Source organism: Epinephelus lanceolatus, chromosome 15, assembly GCF_041903045.1.
Source record: "Epinephelus lanceolatus isolate andai-2023 chromosome 15, ASM4190304v1, whole genome shotgun sequence".
Classification (NCBI taxonomy): domain Eukaryota; kingdom Metazoa; phylum Chordata; class Actinopteri; order Perciformes; family Serranidae; genus Epinephelus; species Epinephelus lanceolatus.
Window position 1 is genome coordinate 8,698,982 of NC_135748.1, and position 25,895 is coordinate 8,724,876.

Here is a 25,895-nt window from a genome sequence, read left to right on the forward strand (position 1 = left end):
TGTCTTTGGTGGTCAAAGGTCATAAGTCAAGGTCACTGACCTCATCTGTCTCATTCTCATGAAGGCAATATCTCAAGAACATGTTGAGGTTTTTTTTTCCCAAATTTGAGAGAAATGTCTACTTGGATTCAAGGAGGCACTGACTAGATTTTGGCAGTCAAAAGTCAAAGGTCAAGGTCACTGACCTTGCATGTCTTATTCTCGTGAATCCAATATCTAAAGATCACCTTGAGGAAATTTCTTCACATTTGGCACAAACATCCACTTTGAGTCAAAGATGGACTGATTGAAATTTGATGTTTAAAGGTCAAAGGTCAAGGTCACTGTGACCTTGTAAATGTAAACTGATGTTAACTGCAACTTGACTAAGGGAGGCATACAACCGTGAGGGAGTAATTCTAGTTTTGTCAAGAATGAAAGACAGTTTGAGAAAGAAGCACAAATCTTACATGCTTTCTCACCTCTGCACCCTTGCATTTTAGAGTAATTTTTGGAGTGGCATTTGGGGAAAGATCCAAAAATTGTCAAATGCAGTATCCTCATTTCCAGTGGAATGTTGCGTTGTTTCATAAGCAGTTTGTCGATCGGTTCGATTGAAGCATACTGATGCCTTTAAGGCCCAAACATATTTCTCCAGGCTGCACAGAGGCAAATGTGAGTGGGTCATTCAGAGATTGTGAAGTTTTATTCATTATTTGACTTTGGAACCCTTTATTGAGATACAGTATGTATGTACTGCAGAAACATGGTTAAGCACTGCAAATCCTTACTTTAGAAATGGCAACTTAAACAAGAAACAGCATTTGCAAATTGTAAAAGCCAGTTTATTTACAATACAATCAGTATATCAGTATATAGACAAATGTGGAATGAAACTTTTTGATGTTTACTGGATATTCTGGAATAAAAATTAAAGGCTTTGTCCATATACAGTGGTGGAAAAAAGTTTTCGGACACCCCATGCATTTGTAAAATATTGCATTAAGAATCACTCTTAGGTCTTGAAGTGCAATTTCTTTTAGTACAGTCACAGCCAAAATACGAAATAAATCCTAAAAAAGCCATTAAAAACTTAAAATTGATTGGTTCCATAAAAATACATAAGAAATTTTGAGTATTGGGTCATTTTGGTACCAGTGATGAAGGTCGTTCTTTTTATTAAAAGACACAATTTTTGTTGCCAAGCTTCGTGTCTACATAAAGCCAGCACATTTGAAAGTTCTTCAGACACAAAAATGGCTAAAACAAGGAACCTAACGCAGGAAACACGCCTGAAGATAAAGATTCTCAGCCAGGAAGGGTACAGCTGCCGCCAGATAGCCAGGAAGTGCAGATGCAGTCCTTCAGCAGTTGGATACACTCTGCAGAAATACAGATGAACCAACAGCTTGGAAGACAAACCAAGATCTGGGCGTCCAAGGGTTTCTTCAGCAAGAAATGACCGCATCCTGATCCGCATGTGCAGGCAAAACCGCCGAATGACATCACAGGAGCTTCAGCAGCAGTGGTCAAACCAAACTGGTGTCCAGTGTTCCACCCGCACTGTACGTGGCCGACTTTTAGATCATGGCTTAAGGTCCTACAAGGCTATCAAGAAGCCCCTGATCAATGAGAGACAGAGGTTAGCCCGGCGTCGTTGGGCCCAGGCACACAAGAACTGGACAGCCAGGAATTGGAAGAAGATTTTGTGGTCAGATGAGTCCAGTTTCCAGCTTTATCTTCCTCCTACTAATGTGAGGGTACGCAGAAGGCCAGGCGAAGCATTATCTCCAGCATGTACAGTACCTACTGTCAAGCATGGTGGAGGCAGTATCATGGTTTGGGGATGCATGAGTGCTGCTGGTGTTGGTCATCTCACTGTCTGTGATGGCACATTGAACTCTACCAAGTATTGTACGATTCTCGAAATCCACATGCTCCCTTCTGCGCGTACACTGTTCCGTCGAGGTAAAAACTGGATGTTTCAACAAGATAATGCCCCTTGCCACACATCCAAGGCCAGTAGAACTTGGCTGCAGGAGCACAGTATCCAGGTCTTAGAGTGGCCAGCTCAATCCCCAGACATGAGCCCCATTGAAAATCTGTGGTGGATTATCAAAAGGTCTGTTTCAAAGAATAAACCAAAGAATTTAGAAGAATTAAAAGCAGTAATTCAAGAAGAATGGGACAAGGTTACCCCTCAACAGTGTGAAAGGCTCGTGGGGAACATGCCAGCCAGGATTAGTTTTTCTTGTAAACAGTAAACAAAAAAAATATAATTTGTATTTGTTTGTATCTGTCTAATGCAGCCACACCTTTTGAAACACAAAAAAGATTTTTCCACAAATATTTCATGATAATATTTGAGATTGTGTAAAATTTTAAGGGTGTCCGAAAACTTTTTTCCACCACTGTAGCTGCTATTTAGCAGCTATTTTTCTCAAAGAAATATTGATCTAAATGATGTGATCTTTTAGGTGAGGTGGATAAAGCCATTGCAGATTCATCCTGTTAATATAATCCAGAACCTGAATGTCTTGAGTATAAAAGAGTAAACATATATAAACAGTATAAACATGATCATATAAGTGCATGTTAATATATCATGTGTTTTTACATTCTTTAAAACCATCTTCTCCTGCAGTCACTGGGGTTCCAGACCCCATGTTGAGATACAAAATCAGTCATTTTTCTTTGGTGTTTCATTTTAGTTGGTCGCTGCTCTTTGGTGAAAAAAAAGAATTCAAAAGAAGAGAGTTGAACTCTTATCTACATCAGTTATATTTGTTTCATTTAGGTTTTAGTTGCATCAACATTTTGAGTAAAACCTGAGATTAACACACTGTCCTAAATTCTGTTTGTTGATGCAGTCACCACAGTAACGCTGCCACCACAGTAATGTAGTTACCATAGCGATACAGCAGCTGCCACTGTGATGCTGGAGCAGTTACAAGCTAATCAGACTGTCCTCTTCTGGCTCTGCCTCCACACTGTCAACAGCTGTAAAGTCAGCAGGAAGAATACTTTCTGCGGGTGGAGCTGGAGGCGGGTCAGTCGGGCACCTGCAGCTGGGCTGGATGATAGGTTGGTCAATAGGATGATAGACAAAGCAGTAGGCTCCAGGTTGGGAGTTGTTCTTGACACTGAGGGCCAGCTCTGAAGGAGCCAGAAGCTGGTTAACACCATCCTTATATACACTGAGCATGTAGGATTCTGTGGGAAAGAAGCAAGGAGGCATGATGTTACCAACAGAATAATAATATAAAATGATGATTTAATAGTCAAGAACAAATTCTTGACACAGGAGAACTTAAAGGTTCTGTATACAACATTCTAAGCAGAAAAATAGCAACAAACAACTGTTAACTATGTAAAGATACATGGAGTAATGGCATCCTGACCAGAGAATAAAGCCCCCTGGTAGACGCCAGTCAGCGCACACGTTGAAGATGTGACTTCCTGTGTGTGTGTCCCACTGGCTAGCTAATCGCTGTTGCTGTTCCATGCTGATGCAGCGGATACCACTGATAATGCTATACTGACCCACGGTATCACCACTGAAGCTTTCATTCATTGCTCTTGCTATCAGTTGTGCTTGTTTTCTTATATAATTAAAGGGACATTGCACAGACTTTACACATCAAGGTCAGTTTACTTGCCATGGGTTGTGCTATTCAACCTGTAAAAAACAGTTGTACAATGTCTTCTTTGGCTCAGGAGCACATTTATAATGTAACCCTGATGATTTACTGTATTGAGTTGCATTATGGGAAATGTAGGTTCCTGCTGTTTTAGGGCTTGACCCATACCAAGGACTAAAAGTCGGGATATCTCATCCTCTTTGCATCAGTGTTGATCAGTCTTTTTAAAAATCTGTTTCTTGCAAGTCCCCCAATTTTATGTAAGTGTATTATTAAACTGCACGACTGCACTTTAAAACAGTCTTAATTGGGGGTCAGGAAATGAACTGTGGTGAATAAAACAAATGTAATATGTGACAGTGTCTTTCAGACCTTGTTCAAATCTTGCAGCACACTGCTCAGCCAGCTGTTGCATTGTCGTAGTGGGGAGGACACCAAGAGTCTTTGGGTTGGCTCCAATCTCTGGACAACACACTGTCAGAAAGTCCTGTGCCACAGAAACACACAAAAAGTTACACTCAGATACATGTATGGACACATGTCAGCTTGTTCCTATATGTGAGTCTGTGTGAGTGTCACACAGTTTGGATACTTCTTTGCTTCATTGTTTTCATTTTTCCCCCCAAATGTAAGTACACTACATCATGCATATATGTGTTTGTTCTTATGTGGTCATTTGTAAATATTAGTTAATGATATCTCATATTGTGCTTTGAGCCGTACTAAGACTGGCAGCATCGTTCCTCATTGTCTCTTTCTGCGTGTGAGCCACTGAGACGTGTCAGGTCATACACTGTACCGTTGTTGATTATGTCTTCTGTGTGTGTGTGTGTGTGTGTGTACCCGAACAGATCCTTGGGCCATGCGTTCCTGGTTGAGCGTGCGTCTTCTCTCCCAGCGGTGGATGGAGTCCTGAACCTCTCTGCTGAGCTGCCGTGTTGCTGACCTCTGCTGGTCAAAAGTCTTAATGTGCTCCAAAGCGCCATAGGTGGTGGTCAGATAATAGGAACCTACACACACATTCATACACAGGCATGATCAATAATGTGACGAACACATAGACACGTCAACAGGAAAAACTGCTCAAATATTTACTGGGTACCTTCTCCTAGTGATAATGATGGATCCATCAATTCCATCATGTATTCAACATCCAGCTGCAGGGCGGATAGATTGGATCTAGCCAGGACGTACATCATTACTGGCAGGAAGTCATCAGCTCCATGGGCCCGCCCTAAACACACACACACACACATACACATAAACACTTTGACTCCAGAGGGGAAACAATTTTTGATTTGAGGTGGAGAGATTTAAACACTTCTTCATGTTAGTCTAAAAACAGCAGATCGGCGATGTGCAGTTTTTGTAGTATGCCATGTGCACACTGAGTTTTCCTTCATTTTTTAAGACTCCCTTGAGTCTGTTGAGACCCACAAAAGCTCAGAGGAGCAGCACTGGCCTTTGAGATGACTTTAGCATAGTGGCCACAGTTGGAATTGCAGTTTATGCATCCTGATAGCCAGAATAAATGTTGGCAGTGTACATTTCAGCAAACCAGCGATAAGTTTAATTTGTACGTTTCATATGTATGAGATATGTTGACTCCATAGACTGTATATTAATATGGACGATGCATCTCCACTTACCCTACTGTACATAAGTGAGGCTAAAATATCACAGATATGGCCGCTGCCATCTTGCTCTGATGACATCATTCAGAGCCAGAGTCTGCATAAAATTGATCTCCGCAATATCAAGTTTTCTGCCTATACACCTGTGCGACCAATCACCACTGAATGCAAGCCCACAGATTGTCTTACACAGGTGTCAATCATGTTGGAAAATCCCTGTTTTATGGCATTAAAAAACTAATTAAAACCAAACTTATCAGAGAAACAAACCCTTGAACGTACAGCAGCATGATAAAAACTACTTTCAGTGAGAAACCATCTTTAGGAAAAATGTATTTGACGTGTGACGCTTTGAGATTTTAGTTTGGCCTGTGTTCTATCCACTTGGAGAGGGAGGGCTTTATGACCTATACTGCAGCCAGCCACCAGGGGGCGACCAAGATGTTTCAGCTTCACTTTTGGGGAGCTGTCATGTCATTCATCTTTATGTACAGTCTATGGTTGAAACTCCTCCTGATGAGAAACTTAGCTCATATGCTTGTAATCTGATCTACATCTTTTTAGAAATGAAACATACAAATGTAATGTGTCTGTGTAGAAACTTGCACGGACACAATGCCAACATTTTTTTCTGGCAGGCTTACATGATGCCCACTGGCCCAAAAAGCCCATTTTCCATAGACAGTCATAATGACAGAAACAGCTTTAGTATGATCAAACACGGTCTCCCTGCCAACTATTAGACTAATTTAAGAAAAATGAATGATGTGTCACTTTCTGGTTGTTTTGATCCCTTTTTGTAGTTATTTTGTGTCTCTTTGCAGTTCCTTTGCATCTCTTTGTGGTATTTTTAAGTCTTGTTTCCTGCTCAGTTTGTGTTAATTTGAGTGACAGTAACAGTGGCAAAGGGGGTCCCTAAAACTTGAGTGCCATCTTGAAGTAGTACATTAATTGAACACAAGCAAGAAGCAACAAACATGTCTCCTGGTAAGTTCACTTCTTGTTTTACAAAAAACAAAAGCGACATTAGAAAAACATTAGGGGTTTAAGGACTGTTCTGACCTGGACAGCTGACAGACATGGAGTCATAGATGATCTTGCAGGCCTTCAGCATATGCTCAATCTTTTTCTGGGGAGAATACTCCAGATGGAGATTGTTTAGTTTGATGCTGATCTTCTCCATAGCAGAGGCCTCGGGGACGGCTGTGGTTATTCCTAATGCTGTGGTGGTGCTGCCTAGGACAACAGACTGACACGCACAACAACACACACACCATCAGCATCACAACTGCTACTGCGACCTCTACTTGTCTGAATACAAGTGTGCTGCACAGCACTGTGTGTAGTCTCTTGAAGCTGTGGCACTGCAGCAGTGCTCATGGCCAGTCCTACCTGGTTCTGTGCCAGCTGTTTCAGGCTGTTGTCGTTGGTGTGCAGTTTCTCCAGACTCTGGTAAATTGGCTCCCTCAGTGGCTTCAGTACACTCTTACACAGAGCAGCTTCAACTATGTTCTCTGCATGGACACACACACGTACAATTAATTCAATATGTTTCTAAATTTCTGTCTTGTTAAATGGACAACAATGGACAATAACCCTGATATTGACGCCTTTAAAACAAATGGACTGTATGGTTCAACCAACACCTCTATAACTCAAGTCTTAGCAAAAAGTTGACAATATTGTGTGAGCCGTCAAACTTCAAACTACTGTGGGTTTGATCTATTGGATTCTATTAGACTGTACAGGTGTTACAATAAATCCAAAAATTGTTAACTAGTACTTATGACAATATTAAACAGCTTTAAGATGATTGCATCCTCATTCACCTCATCATGGGTGGAAAACATTATGTTCTAAAAATGTCCCCAAAAACCAGCCTCATTTAAAGGGGCAGTTAAAAAAAAAAAAAAAAAAAAAAATTTAAAAACTCAACAGCAACGTCTCTTCCCAGCAATCATGACCCAGTCATTCAAGATAATCCACAGACCTTGTTGTGAGCAGTTTCATGTAGGAACTATTTTCTTTCTACCGAACTACACCCACCGACTGTATCATAGCGCAGAAGGAAGCATGCATCTACTGTGAGCTCACCTAATACCACAGAGCTAGCTAACATTACAGCTCAGATGAGGAGGATGCCACCAGTGTTTACATCTCACACTGTTACAAACACAAACCTCTTGTCCATGAGTAGATGCACGCTTCCTCCTGCGTGGTGATACAGTTGGCAGGTGTAGTTCAGTAGAAAGAAAATAGTTCCTACATGAAACTGCTCACAACAAGGTCAGTGGATTATCTTGAGTGACCAGGTCATGATCTTTGGAAAGAGACACTGCTGTTGAGTTTTTCTTTTCTTTTTTTTTTTTTTTTTTTGGGCACTTTGGGCACCACAAGTCGAGTGCCATCTAGTTCCATTACACTGGAGGGAAGGCGGACATCTCTACGACTGATATCTCCAACACTCAGAAACTCACATCAAAATTATCTTGGCTGATAAATAGCTCTACATATAAGAGGGAAAATATGTATTCTTGATTTTGGGGTGAACTGTTCATTTAAGGTATTGTAATGCTGTTGAAAGTGGCACTTCAGCAATTGTAGTATTGCACTACTATAAAGTAGTGTTACTCAAGAGTGACAGATTTTTAAGAAAAAAGGTCAAAATTGAAGCAGCAGAGGTTGAGATATCCTAAATTTAGGTCAAGCTCCTAAAATGCAGCATCCTACATTTCCAGTTCCAGTTCCTTAGATTACCCCGTATGACATCATTAGGGTTATGTTTTCAGATTTTACATTGTACAAAGACAGAAGACATTACGCAACTGTTTTCACAGGCTGAGTAGTACAATATAAATAGGTAAGATATACAAAGGACATACTGTAGCAGTTTTGCAAATTCCCCACACAGTAACTCCTACATAAGATTTTAAGAATTCCATTGAATACTAATAATAAAAACATTATAAATAAAACAAGTTTTAGAGTTACCCAGTTTTTCTTGTGTGTACTGATGTTCCAGCATAGCTTGCAGCTCTGTACTCTGCAGCAGGTAACTCTTCAGTTGAGTCATCATCTGTCTGATTTCCTGTAACAGCTCAGTGGAGGATGGGTGTTTGGACATGGTCTCCAAGGTGAATGCACGGTGCTCTTTTACCTAAATAGAAAATATGAAACCTTAACTCGATTCCATTTGTGCTTTAGACTTTTGGTTGATGTTGTTATCCTGAGAAATCCAAAGATATAAGGTGATTGTCAAATCAAATTGTCAAATTCAGAAACCCTGTGTACTCACTAGGTTACCAAAGTAGCTCAGAGGGTCCCTGGCCAGCTCTACGATGCGCTGTGTGAGGCGGCGGTCATGGCTGATGAGGCCGGTGAGGACGGTGGACAGGCGGTAGCGGGCTCGGTCCAACATGACAGTGGTGGGAGTTCTTCTAACTGCTGCCTTGGGGCTGCGGCTCCCTGCAGGGCGACTGGAAAGAAATATACAGTAAGTCCTTTTCTTAGGTGTTTCTTCATCTTATATGGACTAATAATCCTCTCCAGCACAGTGTTTGATTCATGTCCTTGTGACAGATGACACTCTTTGAGAAATATTCAAATATAGAAACTTTCTGCAAAGCATGACTCGTGACTTTGATTCCTCTGACCAACACAGTGGTACCAATTGATTATAAGGCCTAGTCTCTGCTCGTCTGAGACCCTCTGTACAGGGATGTGTCAATTTGTGCACATAGCTCAACATGTTTTGATGATTTGAACTCTGTACAGAGTTCGTGCTTGTGTTAATGAACAACAAGCAACCTTGAACATCCTGGTATTCTCCATGTCTAATCTACATGTACTAAACTGTGTATTAGTAGTTTTTGGCCTGAGAGTGTAGCTGCCCTTCCATCCTTGCATGTAGTGGAATCTTTTAATTTAACTTTACATATAAGTGAACTCCCAAAGAAAAATCATTATCATATTCTTGTATACTGTTAGGCAGGATATTACTACTTTTTAATTTTAGAGTCATGTTTACAATGGTATGCTATGGGGTACAACTGTTTTTCCCAGGGATAGTGTTCCAGACCCCCCGCCCCCACTGATTTCTGCCCATGGATAGGTAACCTGATCTTGACATTAACATTTTACACAGTTCATCAAAAGAAAAACTGTACACACTGATCTGCTCTTGAGGGACTCGCATCTTATCTATGAGATCTGCTCTAGTATCTGCTCTGGAAACCTTCTTCCTCTTAATGTACTGTATGTGCATCTACTCAGCCACATCATTTATAAAAAACATGACTTCACTGCAATGCTATGAAGTGGTAAGACTCATAAGCACACATGCATTTTTAGGCCAAAGACACCTCAGTAGCTAGTTCACATTAGCATTTGAATTAAATGTTGGTGTCTGTTTTTAGCATTTGGAAAACCAAAAATGCAAATGCAAAAGTAAAAGAGAAAGGAATTTATTAAACAGTGTGTTTATATGCTCCACTGTGAACTCTGACAAGGTGATCTTACTTTAAAAATCTAGGAACCCAGTTACCTTGATAGTTTACTTATAAACACAAGCCCAGTAGTTATAAAGTAAACATTACGTCAGGCTAATCATTGTATGTACTTTCCTTTTTCAAGGCAATCTTTGTTTTTTTAAAAGTCAGATAAATTTGTCAGATTTTACAGTGTAACACCAACTGCAATTGTGTATGGCTAATCATTTCAGTACCCACAGTAGTAACTCTTTATGAGAAGCATTTAATACAACATTAGTTTGTGTAGTTACAGGTTAAATAAAACTAGAGGCTCTGATCTTACATTTTTCCTTATCGTACTAGGATTGACTAGTTAACTAGCTAGCTACAGCTACTAAAATGACCAGTGACAGTATTTATTTTAGCTGGTAAAAACCATGGCTGAGCCTGTAGAAATCATAAGTGGAGCCAAATCCAGTAAACATTCGGGGTTCAACTCTATCTACAGCAGCTATATGAGCTTTTTTTCACAGCCTTTTGAGATGATAGAAAAATAGAATACATTTTTTAAAAAAAAATCTGTACATCATTTGAGTAAAAAAACATGATAGTTGCCAAGAAAAAAAATGTAGTGCCTACATCTTATTTTGCATATAATTGTTCTCCAACTGTCTTCACCATTCTGAAACCAGAACACAACAAATGTTGAAGACGACTACTTTTCACTCCTGCTACCTAAAAAGGGGCAAAAATAAGCTGATGTCACTATTTTCAAGTTACAAAACAAAGACAGGGTAGGAATTTAGTGTAAACAGCATAACTAATCCTGAAACCTATTTTTCTTATACACTGCTAGAATAAATCTCCTACATCTGAATCCATACCATAACAATCTGGGCTGCTCTAACTGCAAATCAAGGACCCCCAACAATGCAAGTAAAGGTGGTCTTCAATAACCTGAACTGAATATCAGGTTAACATCAGAACATATACTCAGTTATATTAGATTTCTTTAGAGGACAACATAGATTCAGGGGCTTCTGAGAAAATATTTGGGCTTAAGCCCCTGAAGCTACCCTCCTGCTCCGCCTATAGACATGAGAAACAGCTTTGCTGTGTCTAAATTTAAGAACCCAACTCCTGATATTAATATATCAGTAGTGGGTGTAAACAGGCATTAATTATTATTTAGGACAGGTTAAGTGTGAAAGAGAGGGGATGACATGCAGCAAAGGGCCGCAAGTGAGAATCAAACCTGCGGCAAGGACATTGCCTTTGGGGTGTCTGCTCAACCCACTGAGCTACTGGGCGCCTTGAAATGGAAATTAATTGCCATTTTCTTTTACTGATTTTCTGAACTTTGTGCTACATTGAAACAGAAACCTGGCTATTGTAAACTTAAAATATATGCTGTGTGGACAGCTTGACAAGCATAGCAACAGTAACTAAGGGAGGCGGGGCCAGACCTACTTGTGATTTTGCTCCTGTTCCTGGTTCAGCTCTCCTTCTTCCTCTGTGCTGCTGGTAGAGCAGGAGTCAGGGTCAGTTCCCAGCACAGCACCCCCCTGTGGCGAGTAGAGTGACACATCAGGCCGCCGTGCCGGGGAGGGAGGGGGCACTCTCATCCCAGCACTCTGATTGGCTAATCCTCCTCCAGCCTGGTTGGGGCACACAGGTGCATCAGGGGAACAGGGTTTCCTCCTTGGTGGAGGGACTGGACGGGACGGTTTTTTCACTGATGGTGGACAGGGGGAGCTGGATTTTGGTTTGTCCTCCTCTTTATCTGTTTTCATTTCTTTTTCCTCCTTCTCATCCTCTTTCTCTGTCTTTTCCTTGTCCTTTTTTACCTCCTCCTCCTGATGCTGGCTGCTGTTCTCTTGTTCACCTCCCTCACCCAGCTGACCTGATTTACTTCCTGTTTTCTCCTCTCCTCTCTCTCCTCCCTCTCCTCCCCCTTCTCTCTCAGTTTTCTTTGCAGGATTTTGTCCCTTCTCTCTCTCCGTCCCCTCTCCTACCTCTCGGTCAGTGCTTTTCCTGGAGGAGGTTCGACGGAGAGGAGCAGGAGGAAGTGGGGGAGCGGCTCGGCTCTGCAGGGGAACAGGAGGCCTTGAAGGAGTAAGTGATGTCGACACTGACTTCCTCTCTTCTCTCTCCCCTACTCCTCCCTTTCCTTCCTCTTTTCTCTCAGCTGCTGGAGGTACAGAGGATGAAGAGTGAAGCAAGGGGGGAGAGGAGAAGAGGAGGCCCATCCCTGAGCCAAGGCTGGGGGGTCGGGGTGGGGGGCGCTTGTATTTAATCTCCTGGTTGGTCGTAGTTTTAGTCTGACCTTTAACCTCTGTGCTGATCTTCTGTGGGGCTTCTCCATTCTGTAGGGAGGACGTGATGTTTTGATTGGTGATGTTATCAAGTTTGGAGATAGAGGAGGGGTTCAGGTCTTTGTTGGGGCTCTCCTCCACTGGGACTGGGTTGACATACAAGAACAGTCTGCTGTGGCTCTGATCCAAAACCAGGTCCTGGTCCTTTGCCTGCTGGTTCAGATCAGATGTCCAGAAATCTACAACACATGCGGTCGCTGTTATTGCTTTGCACTGATTTGTCACTCAGTTACTTTCCTTATTTTGATAATGTGTATTTTTTGTTTCTCTGTTATCACTCTCTCACATTGTATGATTATATGAAAACTTGGCTCAATGGTTTATTATTGACATTGGAAAAGTTACTAGCACAAGGTTTACATTCATATTAAAGTTGCTCTCTGAGCGCAAGGAAAAGCCTCTACAGGCCTTCTAACACTTCTGCATTTGTGGGCCATCGGTATGTGCACTATAGTCCTCCTTCGGCCAAACCCGTTGAGCACAAGCACATCCCAGACTTTCGCTCAGGCCCCCTGGAACGCCACTCATCCTTGCTTTCAATTTTTCCCAGTGGCCACTCATGGTGTTGCAGAAAAAATATCCCTCATGCCCCAAAAGGCATTTTTCCCATAGACCAACATGATAAAAGAGATGTCTGTAAAACTGTTGACAGGACACCTTGAACTGCAAACAAGATAAATAATGCCTGTTTATATTACAAATTGTTGATGTGGCTTTTGTAAAACTGTCCTTGAGCCAAGAAAGTGAGTTCAAAATCTGTGATGTCATCACAATTTAAATTCCACAGGCCCAGACATATCAAACAACATCAAAGAACTAGTGGCCTTGCCTCACATCACGTGTCTCGGTCAAAGAGTTTCACTTATACACACCACAAAGACTATAGCCAACTAGCATGTACGAGCTACACCTGGGTGAGAGGAAATAACTCTCCATACCAGCAGGAAGTGGTAGTCTGTAGTCGTCATTTAAAAAGGGAAACTGGATGACCAACAGTACAAATTAAAGACTCTAGTTAGCCAGTTAGCACATTAACAACAGAACCCAGTGTTGAAATAACAAATGATTTTTACCATGCCCCAGCAAACAATAACATAAACAATTATTAACAGTTTCTGCTAAAGAGCTCAATTGCTAAAAAAAAAACTTACCTAATGTAAAAAGTTTTCATTTCATGCTCTCTTGACTTAGGCCGTTTGTTTACTTTCCTAACTTCCTTTCCTCTTCTCTTGCACTGAGCTAAACTGCCAATCAGAGGGATTTCACTCACCGACATGCTTTGCCATCTCCGACACCAATTCAACATGTTGAATCGGCTGCCAAAACTAGGGCGACAGACAGAGGTAAACCCGGAAGCTAGAAACTTATTTGGCGTATGCACCATAGGTGAGTAATTCTCACTGGACTGGATAGGTCTAATCTTAGGATCCGGTATCAGATCTAATAAAACATGCATGCCTCCACTGGCCAAGCTGGCTAACTTCCTGTTCACTCCCCGCAAATGTTACGGAAGCAATTGGATCCAATTCCAATAATAAAATCATCATTGTTTTACATTTGTTTCTTTTCCAGTGAGTGCATATAGGAAGAATGCCGGTTAGGTCAGTTTGTGCAACATAATGAACGCTGAAGTTGCAACACCCTGTGCGGCCAATATTCCAAAATTGCAGCACCCCGCAGCTCTGTTCCTGGGGGCTTTGACCCAGTGCACTGACTTCCTGGAGTCTCGTTGTTACTATGATACCAATGGAGACTGAGGGAAGTCACTGCAACCAGGCAAGAAATAGTCCTGCTCATAAATAATTAGACTTTGTTTTTTGTACCGATTAAATAAACAAAATATAACTTCTTAATGGTGAGTGATTACAGGTGCTGGTAGGTAAATTTTGTTACCTTTGAATCGAGCCAGGATAGCTGTTTCCCCCTGCTGTGAGTCTTTATGCTAAGCTAAGCTAATCACCTCCTGGCTATTGCTTAATATTTGACAGAAATTGGAAAGGTATAGATCTTAGTAAGGTATTACCCTAGCTTTGGCTAAAACATGAATAACCTATTTCCAAAATGTTGAATTATTTTTTTCATATTGTGTCTACTAAGTTAAAATTTAAAAAAGTGTAAGGGGACACATATTAAATCCTTTACAGCGCACCAAAGAACCTTTTTATGCTAAAGATGATAGGTAAATATGATATAATGCATACATTACAGCCAGAAATATGCTGTCTTTTTTACATTCTGTCTGTGTATTTTCATGCATGCTGTCATAAATATATATTTCTTTAAACATTTCTGCTAAGTAGAAGCATTGATGCGATTCCTCTCATCCTCTATCTTTCATTGCAGTATCTTGCTGTTTGTTACAGCAATGACCCAACTTCAGTTCACCAATGATGTAGATTTATCTACCTGCACCCATAGCAGAGATGACCTCCAGCTCTTCTTTCTTAGTTGCCGTGGTAATAGCCCGGGGTAACCTCAATGGAATAGCCAGAATGTCCCTGTTTGATGGATTTTATAATAAAAAGCAGTTTTAATTATCTGACATAGTATAGCACAATATTACTGTGTTTGTGACTATGTGTGACTGTGTGTGTGTGTGTGTGTGTGTGTGTGTGTGTTTATTGTACATATATGTATGTTTATGTGTGGCTTGAGTACTTATATGCATTTGTTTGAGATGTATATCCACGAAAGTCATGTTTTTTATTAGTGTGCACATGCTGTTATTTTGTGTATGTATGTGCAGATATACAGTATGTGCACTGTATATGTGTTACCTGCTGGCACAGTAGAAGGAGATCAATTTGAAGATGTCATCAAAAACCAGAGAGGAATCCTCTAAGTGGAGAACTGGGACAGAAAATTCAAGAATGAATCAGTAACTGCTCTGCTATCTGCCGTGCAAATGTTGCATTTTCTGTTTCTACTATCTTTACAATTGCTCTCTGTGGCACAAGCTGCATCAGTGTTCAACACGCACATGTCTTGTGTTGTTTGACCATCAGGTTGTGTACGAGCGGTGCCCCCTGTTCATCAGGCAGGCGTACTGACAGTGTCATGGCCTTGTCCTCTGTGCTGTGAACCAGGAATGCCTGCAAATGTCAACATATGGTTACTACTCTCAGGTCAGAACTGTGAACATGTCGAGTGAAATGCTGTCAAGTCTTAGAAATACAGAACCCAACATCACAAACATGAATCCATTACTTTGTTACAACAGTTTTAAATATTTTGTATCAAAATTTCACACACCACAGCTTGAACAACAGGAAAAACAACACACTGACCATTACAGCCTGTGTTAAAGTTCAACCAGTATGCTATTTTTTGTAGGTCTCATAGTTTCCTATGATTTCTGAGAAAGAAAATTTTCTCAGAAATCATAGGAAAAAGAAAAAAGAAAAAAAAAAAATTATCAAAAAATTATAGGAATCCTGAAAAGGACTTTGTCATTAGGGTAAAGTGGGACATTGTTCACTTGGCAGACTTCCAATTAATTTTTTTCTGTAATCTAGAAAGTCTATAGATTGGTGCACAGCAGGTCATACAAAATATAACCTCAAGTCTGTCTACAGTGAAGCATGTCATTCAGTATTTGAACATGGGAATGAGAGATTCAGAAATTAGAAGATAATGAATTGATATAATATTAATATTTACTTGGGCTCAAAGGAATAGTTTGACATTATAGGATAACTTTATTTTCTTTCTTTCCGAGAGTATAGAATAACACAGTGTCACTCCGAAGCTGTTGAAAACCAGCGCTTGGTCAGTGACTTCCAGCGTCAGACACAGACAGAAAAAGCCATCATGTTCATTCATGCCATTCATGTTGGCAGGATACATGGCCGGTCGCCATTGTTGTATGACAGCGCCAGGCAGTGTCAGGGGGAAATGTGGCTGGACAACAACATATGTTTAAGGGGGCGGGAAGGGTGGTGGATTAGTCAAACAGCCACCAGCTTTCACCTGGAAGGCCAGTGTTTGCTTCCTGTACGAATGTAAACCCAAACCCTGTTCTTTTTTCCTAAATCCAACCATGCACATGTGTTGGCAAAACATAACCACGTGCATTTTTTGTTGAAGAAAAAAAAGGCCAATTCGCAGTGTTGTACCAACGCAGTACATTTATTTTGAAGGAGACATTTCCTGTGAAAACGGAAGTTTATTTTGAAAACAGACAGACTGTTTACGTCACATGCTGAGCTACACATTTTGTTACTTGCTCACGCCCCCCATTGCCCCGAAAAAGGCGCATTCTGTATAAACAAAAGTAGGTAGGCGGCATTTTGCTGCACTCCCTGATTTTGCTTTTATACTGCCAATGCTGAAAGAAGACTGATTGGGCTTTCCTGCAAATTTGCACAATTCCTGTTTAAAAAGGGCTTGACTGTGGATGGAGCTGTTGAATGGATTTGATGGACTCTCTATAGAAGGTTTATGGTTTAAGTACTGTTTGAGGGGCAGGTAGTAGACTCACAGAATCACGTCATTTTGACGTGATGAAGTAATGACTAAAAGTTGACAAAAATGTCATGACTTTTTGTCAACTTAAACCTTTTGTGTTTTTGTCGACTAAAACTAACTAAACTGTGACTAATATGAATTTTGTCTAAAAACTAAGACTAAATCTAAAATAGCTGCCAAAACAAACACAAGTGAACAGTGCTAACAACAGTGTTGACAGAGCTAATGGTGTTAACCAGGGGGGAACCGCGGGGTGGGCACTATGCTTCCACGCCACTGCTGCCTCAATGTCAGTGATGACTACTGTACAAGCAATGCGCAAAGTGGTGGTGATAGACTAACCAGTGGGATATGCACATGCAGCCAGACCGTCTACCACAACAAAAAGCAGAGAAGCTCAGATGACAACACATACAGTGAGCGGGACTTCAATCTCTGCTTAGGACACCATCTTTCCACTTTATCCTTACATAGCAAATATTTGTTTCTCAGTTGTATGTCTCGGGTGTTTTGCGATAAATGCACATTATTGCAACCTTAAAAATGCTTTTTCACTTTAAGTCTATTTTCTTCCATTTCATGCATTTTAGAGTGTTCTGTTAAGTCAATCAATCAACCACTGCTTATATGCTTAACACAACTGACTAAAGTTTCAGAGCTTTGTCTGCATTTCTCCTATAATCAAACTTCTGCAGACATTATTAGGAAATTATGAAGCTGTAAAATATGTTGGAAATTTCTGTTTTGCTGTGTAGTTGTATGGAAAAATAATCAAAGAAAACATAGAGCAACATAGTACATTAAGTGACCACTACTGTTGCTATTACTGACCTTGCTGTACAACAATCTAAAACTTTCCAGTTAAATGTCATAAGACATCCAAACTCAGTTTTTTTTAGAGAGGTATCAATTTCAAACTCCAACTCAAAGATCTAAGGCAAAATCAGTGTGTAAATGTGTGTGTGTGTGTGTGTGTGTGTGTGTGTGTCTCTCACCCCAGCCGTCTCTTTCTCCATTATACTAGTAGTCTGGTCTTGGCTGAGTTCTTTGGGCTGCCATACTGAGACGCTCCCAACCAGCCGATCTATAGGACTCAGCAATTGAGGAGTTGGAGAGGACGGTGGGATAACAGGGGGAGGTGGAGGAGGAGATGATGATAAGGAAGAGATTGTTGGTGATAATGGAGCAGGAAGAGGAGGAGGAGTAAAAGAGGGAGTAAGATCAGAGGAGACCGTTGGCTGGAGAGAAAGCAAGGGAGGTGGAGACACTGGAGTAGGGGAGAGAGGAGGAGGAAGAGATGGGGGAGGAGGGTTGGAGGAAAGAGGGGGAGGAACAGAGGGGGGAGGAGGATTGGAGGAGAGGGAGGGAGGGGGTTTGGAGATAGGAGGGTGAGGGGGAGGAGGTTTGGTGACAGGAGGGAGAGTGGGAGGGAGGGTTGGAGGAGTGGATGGAAGTAGAGGAGGACAAGAGGGGAGCTGGGAGGACTTCACTGCAGGAGGTGGTGGTTTGGGTCGACATGGCCGGACTGGAGGGTTAGAGGAGGGCAGGGAAGGTGGAGAGAGGGGAGCACATGGAGGGATGGAGGCAGAAGAGGGGATAGATGGAGTGTCTAGTGATCCTTTCAGAGGGCTTGCGTGTCTGTAAAGGAAAAAAGGCAAAAGGTCAGAAACAGAAATAACATGCTGGGGATTTGTTTGTATCTTGTCTCTGCTTCAGTTTGCCTCCAGACACAAGCATCTGGTCACCAGGACTTGAGTCACTCTCAGTGACCGCAGAAACACTGACATGCACTTCTGTGACACGTGATGCCGTTTATTACTGTGAAAAATTGAAACTATTGTTGAGAGGATCGGGAACCATCCATGTCCCTAAGAGAATCTGCTGAAGTGTTTTGGTGTTGTTAGCCCAGAACATAACCGAAGAGATGGTCTGTTGGTGCAGTGCACAGTCTCAGATTGATATAAGCTTAGCGGGTAAAGTTGGTGTTATTTAATGTGTATTTTTGTTGTTTTCTATTTCCACGAAAAGACCAAACCCAAAACCCAAGCCCATGTCTCAATACTTCACAGTGTTCCCACCCTGGCTGTGGCACTCCGCCCTGAGCCTGTCGGTTACTACTCAAGACGTAAGATGTATATCATGTTTTTTTTTTTTGTGGGCCATTTGAGAGCAGCAGAACAAGCATAAAACAAAACACTGACATGCTATCACCATGAAAAGTTGTCAGGACAAGTGTGTTTCTGCCCATTTAATGAATATAAGGCCAATATTCACTCTTTTTTTGGCTCTGTTTTGGTTTCTATGGAGCCCTTAATGTTCTAAATTGTTGTATTTTTACCTCCGCCAAGGAGATAATGTTTTCGCCAGCGTTGGTCTCTTTGTCTCTTTGTCTGTCTGCAATATAAGTTTAAAAGTTCTGAACGGATTTTGATGATTATCAAACCAGGAAAGGTTGATAATGGGACAAGGAACAGATGATAAAATTTTGGTGGTGATCAGTTGAAGTGAGGTGGATAAAATAATAAAATGGTGGGAAATCCGAGCTGCTTGGCGGAGGTCTGCGCTCTCCGAGTGCTCTAGTTTATATTGTTGTTCGCACAAGTTAGCCTTTTGTTATGCACACAAGATAAGATAACTGTTCCAACAAGATAATTACTGTAACTCGTGCACACAAAATAAAAAATGTCACATTTTGGGACTTCAGGGGCTCCACAGGTTTCCACCAACCCCTGAGAAAAATACATCAGTCTATGCAATAAAAGAAATTACCGCAATAGCACGCATGTAATACAGCTTTGTGATGTGTTTTGTGGGGTAAGGATGCACGCTTGTTTCTGTGCGAGGTGAATCAATAGTGCATCTCTATTTTACTTGGTAAAGTAATATGGAACATTTGTAAGTTACCATGTAGCGTATGTGTTGAAACTTTACATTTAGTAATGTTCAGCAATGCTGTGGTTATTACGTGGTTATGTTTATGCACAAGAACCACTTAGTTATGGTTCAGAAAAGATCATTTTTTGGTTTAAGTTACCTAGTTGTTGTGCCGCTGTGGCAATGTGTTGCTAAAAAACACTTTTTTTTTTTTTTTGTTGGTCTTGAACAGTGGTCTGCAGCCTGGCAGCTGTCAAGCCTAGATGTCACGCCATCCACCGTCCCCTCCACCTCGTATAATAAGAACAGTGTGACTTAAGAAATGTTGATATGATATGAATTAAACAAACAAATGTAACATGTCTGTGGTTTGCAGAAATGTACAATGTCCAGCAACTCAGCTGAAAAATCATGTCTCCAGCATGTCTTCAGCTGGTAATGTTTTGCTGAGAACTGCGAGGAGAGGAAGAGGGAATGAGACGTCTAGATGCAGGCGACAGATGTGACCCATGACCAGATTATCATAGTTTATGGAAAATGCAGCATAGTGAGGATATTGCCATGTCATACATGAGATGTATAATGCGGCTCTCAAATTGCACATCCATTCCACGTTGAACCCGTTCGTATGAGTCAGCCGTTGCTGTGTTTATCATTGTTAGTCGAGAATCCTACGCTAAACTGATAACCCAGATAATTGTAGGGTAACAATGGTCTTCATGAGCAAAGAAAGTTTTGTATCACGTCTACAATTCAATCCTTACTCACACACTCCCTCTCTCGCTCTCACTCTGCATTTGGTGATAATTCTCTGACTTTGTCACTACAAGCGACAAATAACACATAATTGAGGCCTTGTTAATATAAAAAATATTGATGAATACAGCTTTAGAATTGAGTCATAGTTATATAATGTCATTTTTTTAAAGGCTACATAACTTCCTAAAACAGGCTGCACTGTTAACATTAGTCAGACAGGAGGAAACAGCGCCTTTGTTGTTCAGATTAATCCACATTTGGTTTGTTCCTGAGTCTTTGTTGCAGCAGGATGGTTTGTGTGCGGCTAAGTCAAAATAAACTACAGTGTGTGTTAGTGGTAATGAAGGAACATGTCACCCAGTGCAACAATGTGGCTCACTGGGACAGAGGAATGAGATATATCAGGAGATACAGATTATCTATATGATTATCCTTTAACTGGTCAGAATGCTAGTTAGCCTAGCTTGGCTACTGGCTGTTTTTGTCTTTTGTTCTAATTTTTGCTCTTCAAAACAATCCCAACACCAGGTATGGAGACGAGGGTCAAGTGCAGCATTGTCTTAATAAGAGGAAGCAGTGGTTATGTGGGAACAGGAAAAGGTAGTCATAACTTTGAGCAATGACATTATCAGCAGGAGAAAGATGCTGCAATAACAGTAGTTTGACAATAATATGTCATATTGGTGTTTAAAATGTTAAATAGCTTATCACAAAACAGGCTTCAGCATATCCTACCTCTTGCTGCAGACAGCAAGACACCAGTCATGCTGATGGTAATCTGATGGTCATACTTTATAGCTCAGAGATATGAACACATTCTATATTTGTTTCAACTCTGAGCCAGTTAGATGCAGCAGGCACTGCATTCAACATTACAGCTTGTTGGTATTCAGTTTAATACAGTGTCAGTTGAGATGCTGGTTGCAGTTAAGACAAAGTACAGGCTTTTATTGAGAAGACAGTGTGACCATCAGTCCAATTTTAGATTTTATTCAGTGGCTTCCCGTGCTGCTCAGACTGTTTACTTCCACTTCTGTAAGTTTAGGTCAGCTAGCTAACATAATCACAGTAGATCATAAGCAGAATGAGGCAATTCGCTGCTTGTGCCCTTTGAGCCTCTGCTGTATCTCTGTTTATAATTTAAACTAAGCCCTGTGTTTGGGCAGGAGAAAAAATACTCCTTTATTGTGGGAAACCACCGCAGTCAATCCCATGACTCATTTCAGGCCCTGATACCCAGCAGCAAATCATTTGTATGAAACAGTTAAGTATATACACTAAATGTGGATTTAAAGGGGAATTATTATCTTTTTTGTGTATGTGTATATTAAATTGTCCAAATCCATCCACCTTCAAATCACTCCTCAAAACCCACCTTTTCAAATCGGCCTTTAACCTTTAACATTAGCTTTTCGTTCTCGGTTCCTCATGTGCCCTCCTTTTCTTTGTTTTGCACTATGCTTTTGCACCTTGTTGTTTTATATTGTCCTTGTCTTCTGTTTATGTCTTTGCACTTACATGTATGTACTTCTTTTCTTTGGTTTTAAATGTAAAGCATCTTTGAGAGCTGTAAAAGCGCTGTATAAATAAAATGTATTATTATTATTATTATTATTATTATTATTATTAAATGTGGCCGAAGTTTTAAATAATAGGGTAAACACAGGTAAAAGTAATCCTTGTGAACAAAAACCTCCGGCCTCTTTAGACTTTTCTGAGTACTCTGTTTCCAGGGTATTTTCTGCTTTCGAGACAAGCTAACATCAACTTGTAATGGATTTCTTTATATGGTCGTCTGCCTACGGCACGTTACTGCAAGTGTTTACATTACATACAATGCTACATATAGCTACATGCTAACATTAGGGTAATGTAATCTTGGTCGCAGATGATTCTTTGCGATTTCAGATCAGGTTCCTGCTACAACATGTCAGGTTGTGTTAAGAAGCTTTTATTTGTGATTTTAAACAACACAAGGTGCAACTATCTCTGTTACAGTCATTCCCCAACTGCAAGTACACTGCTACATGTAGCCACCTGCTAATGTTGCTGATGTTGTTAATTCCTCCCAGATTTCGGATCATATTTCTGCTGGAACATGTCTGGTCATGTTCAGATACTTTTACTGGTGATTTTTCCAGGCCCCCAGGAAAGCTGGTCAGCCTTGCTTTGATTTTTTTTCCCAGTGGCTACTCATGGTATTGCAGCAAAAAAAATCCCCTGTGGCCCAAAAAGCATTCTTGCCATAGGCCACTATTTTAAAAGTCGTGTCTGTAAAACTGTTGACAAGACACCTCAAACTGGAAATAAGGTCAATTATGACTCTTTCTTTTATGAATTTTTTTTAACCATGGAGGCCTATGAGCTGAGCTGGAATGCCAGAAGCGTATGCACTAGGCGAGCAACTCCATTGGAATTAATAGGCATCATTTTGGCTTCCAGTATCAAGTTATTATTATACATCTATGGCTTTTTCATGGCAGTAAGTGCCGCTATTCTCAGTTACAGTCATTCTCCTGGTGTAATGACGGAGCAGATATGCCAGTCAGAGCAGACTGGGCTTTTTCAGGAGGTTTATTGCTCCAGTCTAGAAGTATCCATCTGTTAGATTTCTGTCTTCACCCCATGTCTCTTTTCTGTGGATAATCCAGCCACTTCACCGTCTACAGCTTTCATTGGAACTATTTTCTACCATAGAAGTAGTTCATTTCAAAACTGAGGTCTCCAGATAATTCATAGTAACATGGACACTGTTTCTTAGAAGAGTTATTCCAGTTTTTTTTTTAAGTGTAATTTTACATGTGGTCCTTTCCTTCATCTGCAGAGTGTTGGAGTGGGGGCAGAAATCTCATCAGTTCTAAACAAATGAAACTGAAACTAACTGCATGGATAAATAAATAGGTAAGTGAGAAAATATGTGTTTCTGTAATTTCGGTGAAACCAACCCCTGAAAATTTTCATTTAAAGAACAGATATATGAGTAAGCATCATGGTTAATATCTGCCTCCTTTATACTTTTTCTTACCTGAACCACTGACATATCTTTTATCTTTTAAAGCCACATAGAGCCTGAGTTAGAGTGAGATCACCCTTCCTTGAATTTGAAAAACAAAAAAATCCTGAGTAACTGAGGAAATCACATGTCGACAGAACAAACCCCCAAAATCCTGTTTGTACCATACACACGTCATACTCGCTCACATGCCATCCACACTCACAGGAAAAGGGTGAAATAACCATGAGGTCAGCGAAATCTCTGGGAAAGTAGCTCTGCAGTTGTCAGTAAAATACTCAGCACAGTCACTCTGGAACAAACTGCATTTGATTTTATCTTTATTACCATTTGGTAACATCATATGATCATATTCACAACATATGATCATAGTCAGGGGGATGTTAGAAACAATAGATTCCTATTTTTCGTAAGGATAAAGAGCAGTTGTTTTAAATGTGTGATGTAAACTTTCTCTGCAGTCCTTTTGATAGCACACAATGACTTTATTGACGGGTGGAAAGTAACTAAGTTCATTTAATCAAGTGCTGAACTTGAGTTAAAATTTTAGATATTGTTGTATTTTAATTGAGTACTTCCATTCCATGTTATACTTCTACTCCAGTACAATTCAAGGACAAATATTTTACTTACTCCACCTAATTTATTTGGCAGCTTTGCTACTTACTTTCAGAATTGAACTACAAAAAAGTATTGTTATAGATTAATCTATCTGACAGAATATATATACTTTTTTTTAAAAATAAGCTCCAACTCGAGCACCAACAACAATAAAATGCTACTTCCACATCAATGGATCATTAATTCAGCTATGAAACGCATAAGTAGTGTAACACTCAAAGGGGCCATCTTTCTGCATTACTTTTTAATAATTTGAGTACATTTTACTGATAATACTTAAGTACTTTTACTTAAGTGACATTATCAGTGCACGACTTTTTCTTGTAATGGAGTATTTTTTATATTGCAGTGTTAATACTTTAACTTAAAGGAATACTTCACCCACAAAATGACCAATGGTATATTAATAACTTATCTCGTTTTAGTTTGAGTTCTTTGAGAAAACTTTGTTTATCTCACATGCCTTCATGTTGAACGAAGAATTAAAAACAATGGAAAATTTTTCATGAATTGAAGTAAATGGGGTCCATGTTTAACAATAGCAAAACTGTATGAAAACGTCCATTTACAAACTCTTGCAGTAGAATTCAAGTCTCATTTATCCAGTTGGATGCTCAGTACTTCCCAAACACATGTACTTTCACAAAAGCCTCACTATTTAAACACTTCGGCCTGTGAGCAACATGCATGGGCAAGTGTGTGCGTTTTAACTTGTTCATTTCATAAGCAGACTGTGAAAAATAATATTAAAGTGAAAATGCATGTGATTTGGGAGTATATCTGGATAGAGACTCGGATTATACTGCACAAGTTGTGTGTAAACAAATGGTTTGATATAGTTTAGCTGTTGTTAAACGTGGCCCCTGTTTACTTCAGATCATCAAGAATTTTCTCCATTTTTGGATTCTTTGTTCACCATGGAGGCATGCGATAAAAACAAAGTTGTCTTTATGAATTCAAGGTAACATGGGGTGAGTAACTGGTATACAAATGGTTATTTTGGGGTAATGTATGCCTTTAAGTAGGCGTCTGAATATCTCATCCACCCTTGACCTAACATGACCTTAAGGATAATCACATAGTTTTGAAAGTAGGTGAAAAAAGCAACACAATCCTGGCACTAGCTCTATTACAAAATAAGAAGTCATCATAATCTATTATTATTTCTTTTATAACTTTAGTCTTAAGTGAGAAAACATTGTAAGACTTAACAAATGCAGCACCCTCAACCAGCCTCAACATGTTAACTGACACAAAGTCCAACAAGTATGACTCTGGTAAAAAGATCCTAAATCACATCAACACCAAAACACAGCCTGAAGTTTAAAGCTAAGGTACTTATGCTGTAAAGAGGGACATTCAAACTCTTGACTGTGTACATTTAAACTGAAACCTGCTTACTTATTCCCACATGCCTAATAACGGTCTGATCTGCCTTTTTCAAGTGGTCAGTGGCAACTTTCAACCACTGATACAAGTGGTATGAAACAAACTCCAAATGTCAGCATTTCTCTGACTAAATGGTTACCGCTCTCTTGGTGCAACTCATGTGTTAGAAATCTGATTTAATAAGACACCATGAAAACAGGATCTGGAATTTCAAAAACTCTCAGAAGCTACTGACCTAAATATTAGTCGGTGAGTCATCACATCTGTTTTTCCTGCTCTGGTCGTCTAACTTTCGACCCCCAACTCCCTCTCCCCTCAACGACAGTTACAACCCCCCCCCCCCCCCCCCCCCCTTGTCGCGACAGAGTACAGTTCCTGCACTGCATTTTCACCCAGCTACATTATCACCTAACCCCTCACACACTCACCCTGCGTCCTTGGAAACAACGCTGGCTTCCATCATGTTTCCACAGATTGAGTGTTCGACTGCTCTCTGTCACTCTGTCTCTCTCTCAGCTCCATCGAAAAACCCCGCCTCTTCTCTGCCCCCCTTTCTTCTTCCTCCTGTGGATCAGAGCAGGACTGAATAAGGAAAACTAAAAGGCAAGGGGAAAATATGTTTCTCTGTCAGCCCTGCCCTCTGTTTCTGCTTCGACTTCCTGAGCTGATCATCA

The 25,895-nt window shown here is 40.5% G+C and overlaps 1 protein-coding gene across 2 annotated transcripts; it reads right to left on the reverse strand.

The window, feature by feature from the left end:
- Positions 1 to 805: 805 nt before the first annotated feature.
- Positions 806 to 25,895, reverse strand: rin3 (Ras and Rab interactor 3). Of its 2 annotated transcripts, none has more exons than XM_078174879.1 (14): positions 25,650 to 25,895; positions 17,561 to 18,203; positions 15,079 to 15,190; positions 14,876 to 14,948; positions 14,505 to 14,596; positions 11,194 to 12,277; positions 8,550 to 8,730; positions 8,246 to 8,411; positions 6,647 to 6,768; positions 6,317 to 6,503; positions 4,723 to 4,854; positions 4,464 to 4,630; positions 3,993 to 4,107; positions 806 to 3,192 (listed from the first exon to the last, which is right to left on the reverse strand). In XM_078174879.1, exons 1-14 carry the CDS (start codon positions 25,682 to 25,684, stop codon positions 2,927 to 2,929), a joined length of 3,375 nt encoding a protein of 1,124 aa, XP_078031005.1. In that variant the 5' UTR covers positions 25,685 to 25,895; the 3' UTR covers positions 806 to 2,926. The 2 variants fall into 2 exon arrangements, with proteins under 2 accessions (XP_078031005.1, XP_078031006.1); XM_078174880.1 differs by lacking the exon at positions 25,650 to 25,895 and adding an exon at positions 25,457 to 25,547.

Excerpts from the sequence above, each read along its gene's own strand:
- rin3 (XM_078174879.1), bottom strand. The coding sequence starts at position 25,684 with ATGATGGAAGCCAGCGTTGTTTCCAAGGACGCAGG. Across the intron at positions 14,597-14,875 it reads TCCTTCTACTGTGCCAGCAG|GGACATTCTGGCTATTCCAT; the intron begins GTAACACATATA and ends TCCATCAAACAG. Across the intron at positions 6,504-6,646 it reads AACAGCTGGCACAGAACCAG|TCTGTTGTCCTAGGCAGCAC; the intron begins GTAGGACTGGCC and ends TGTGCGTGTCAG.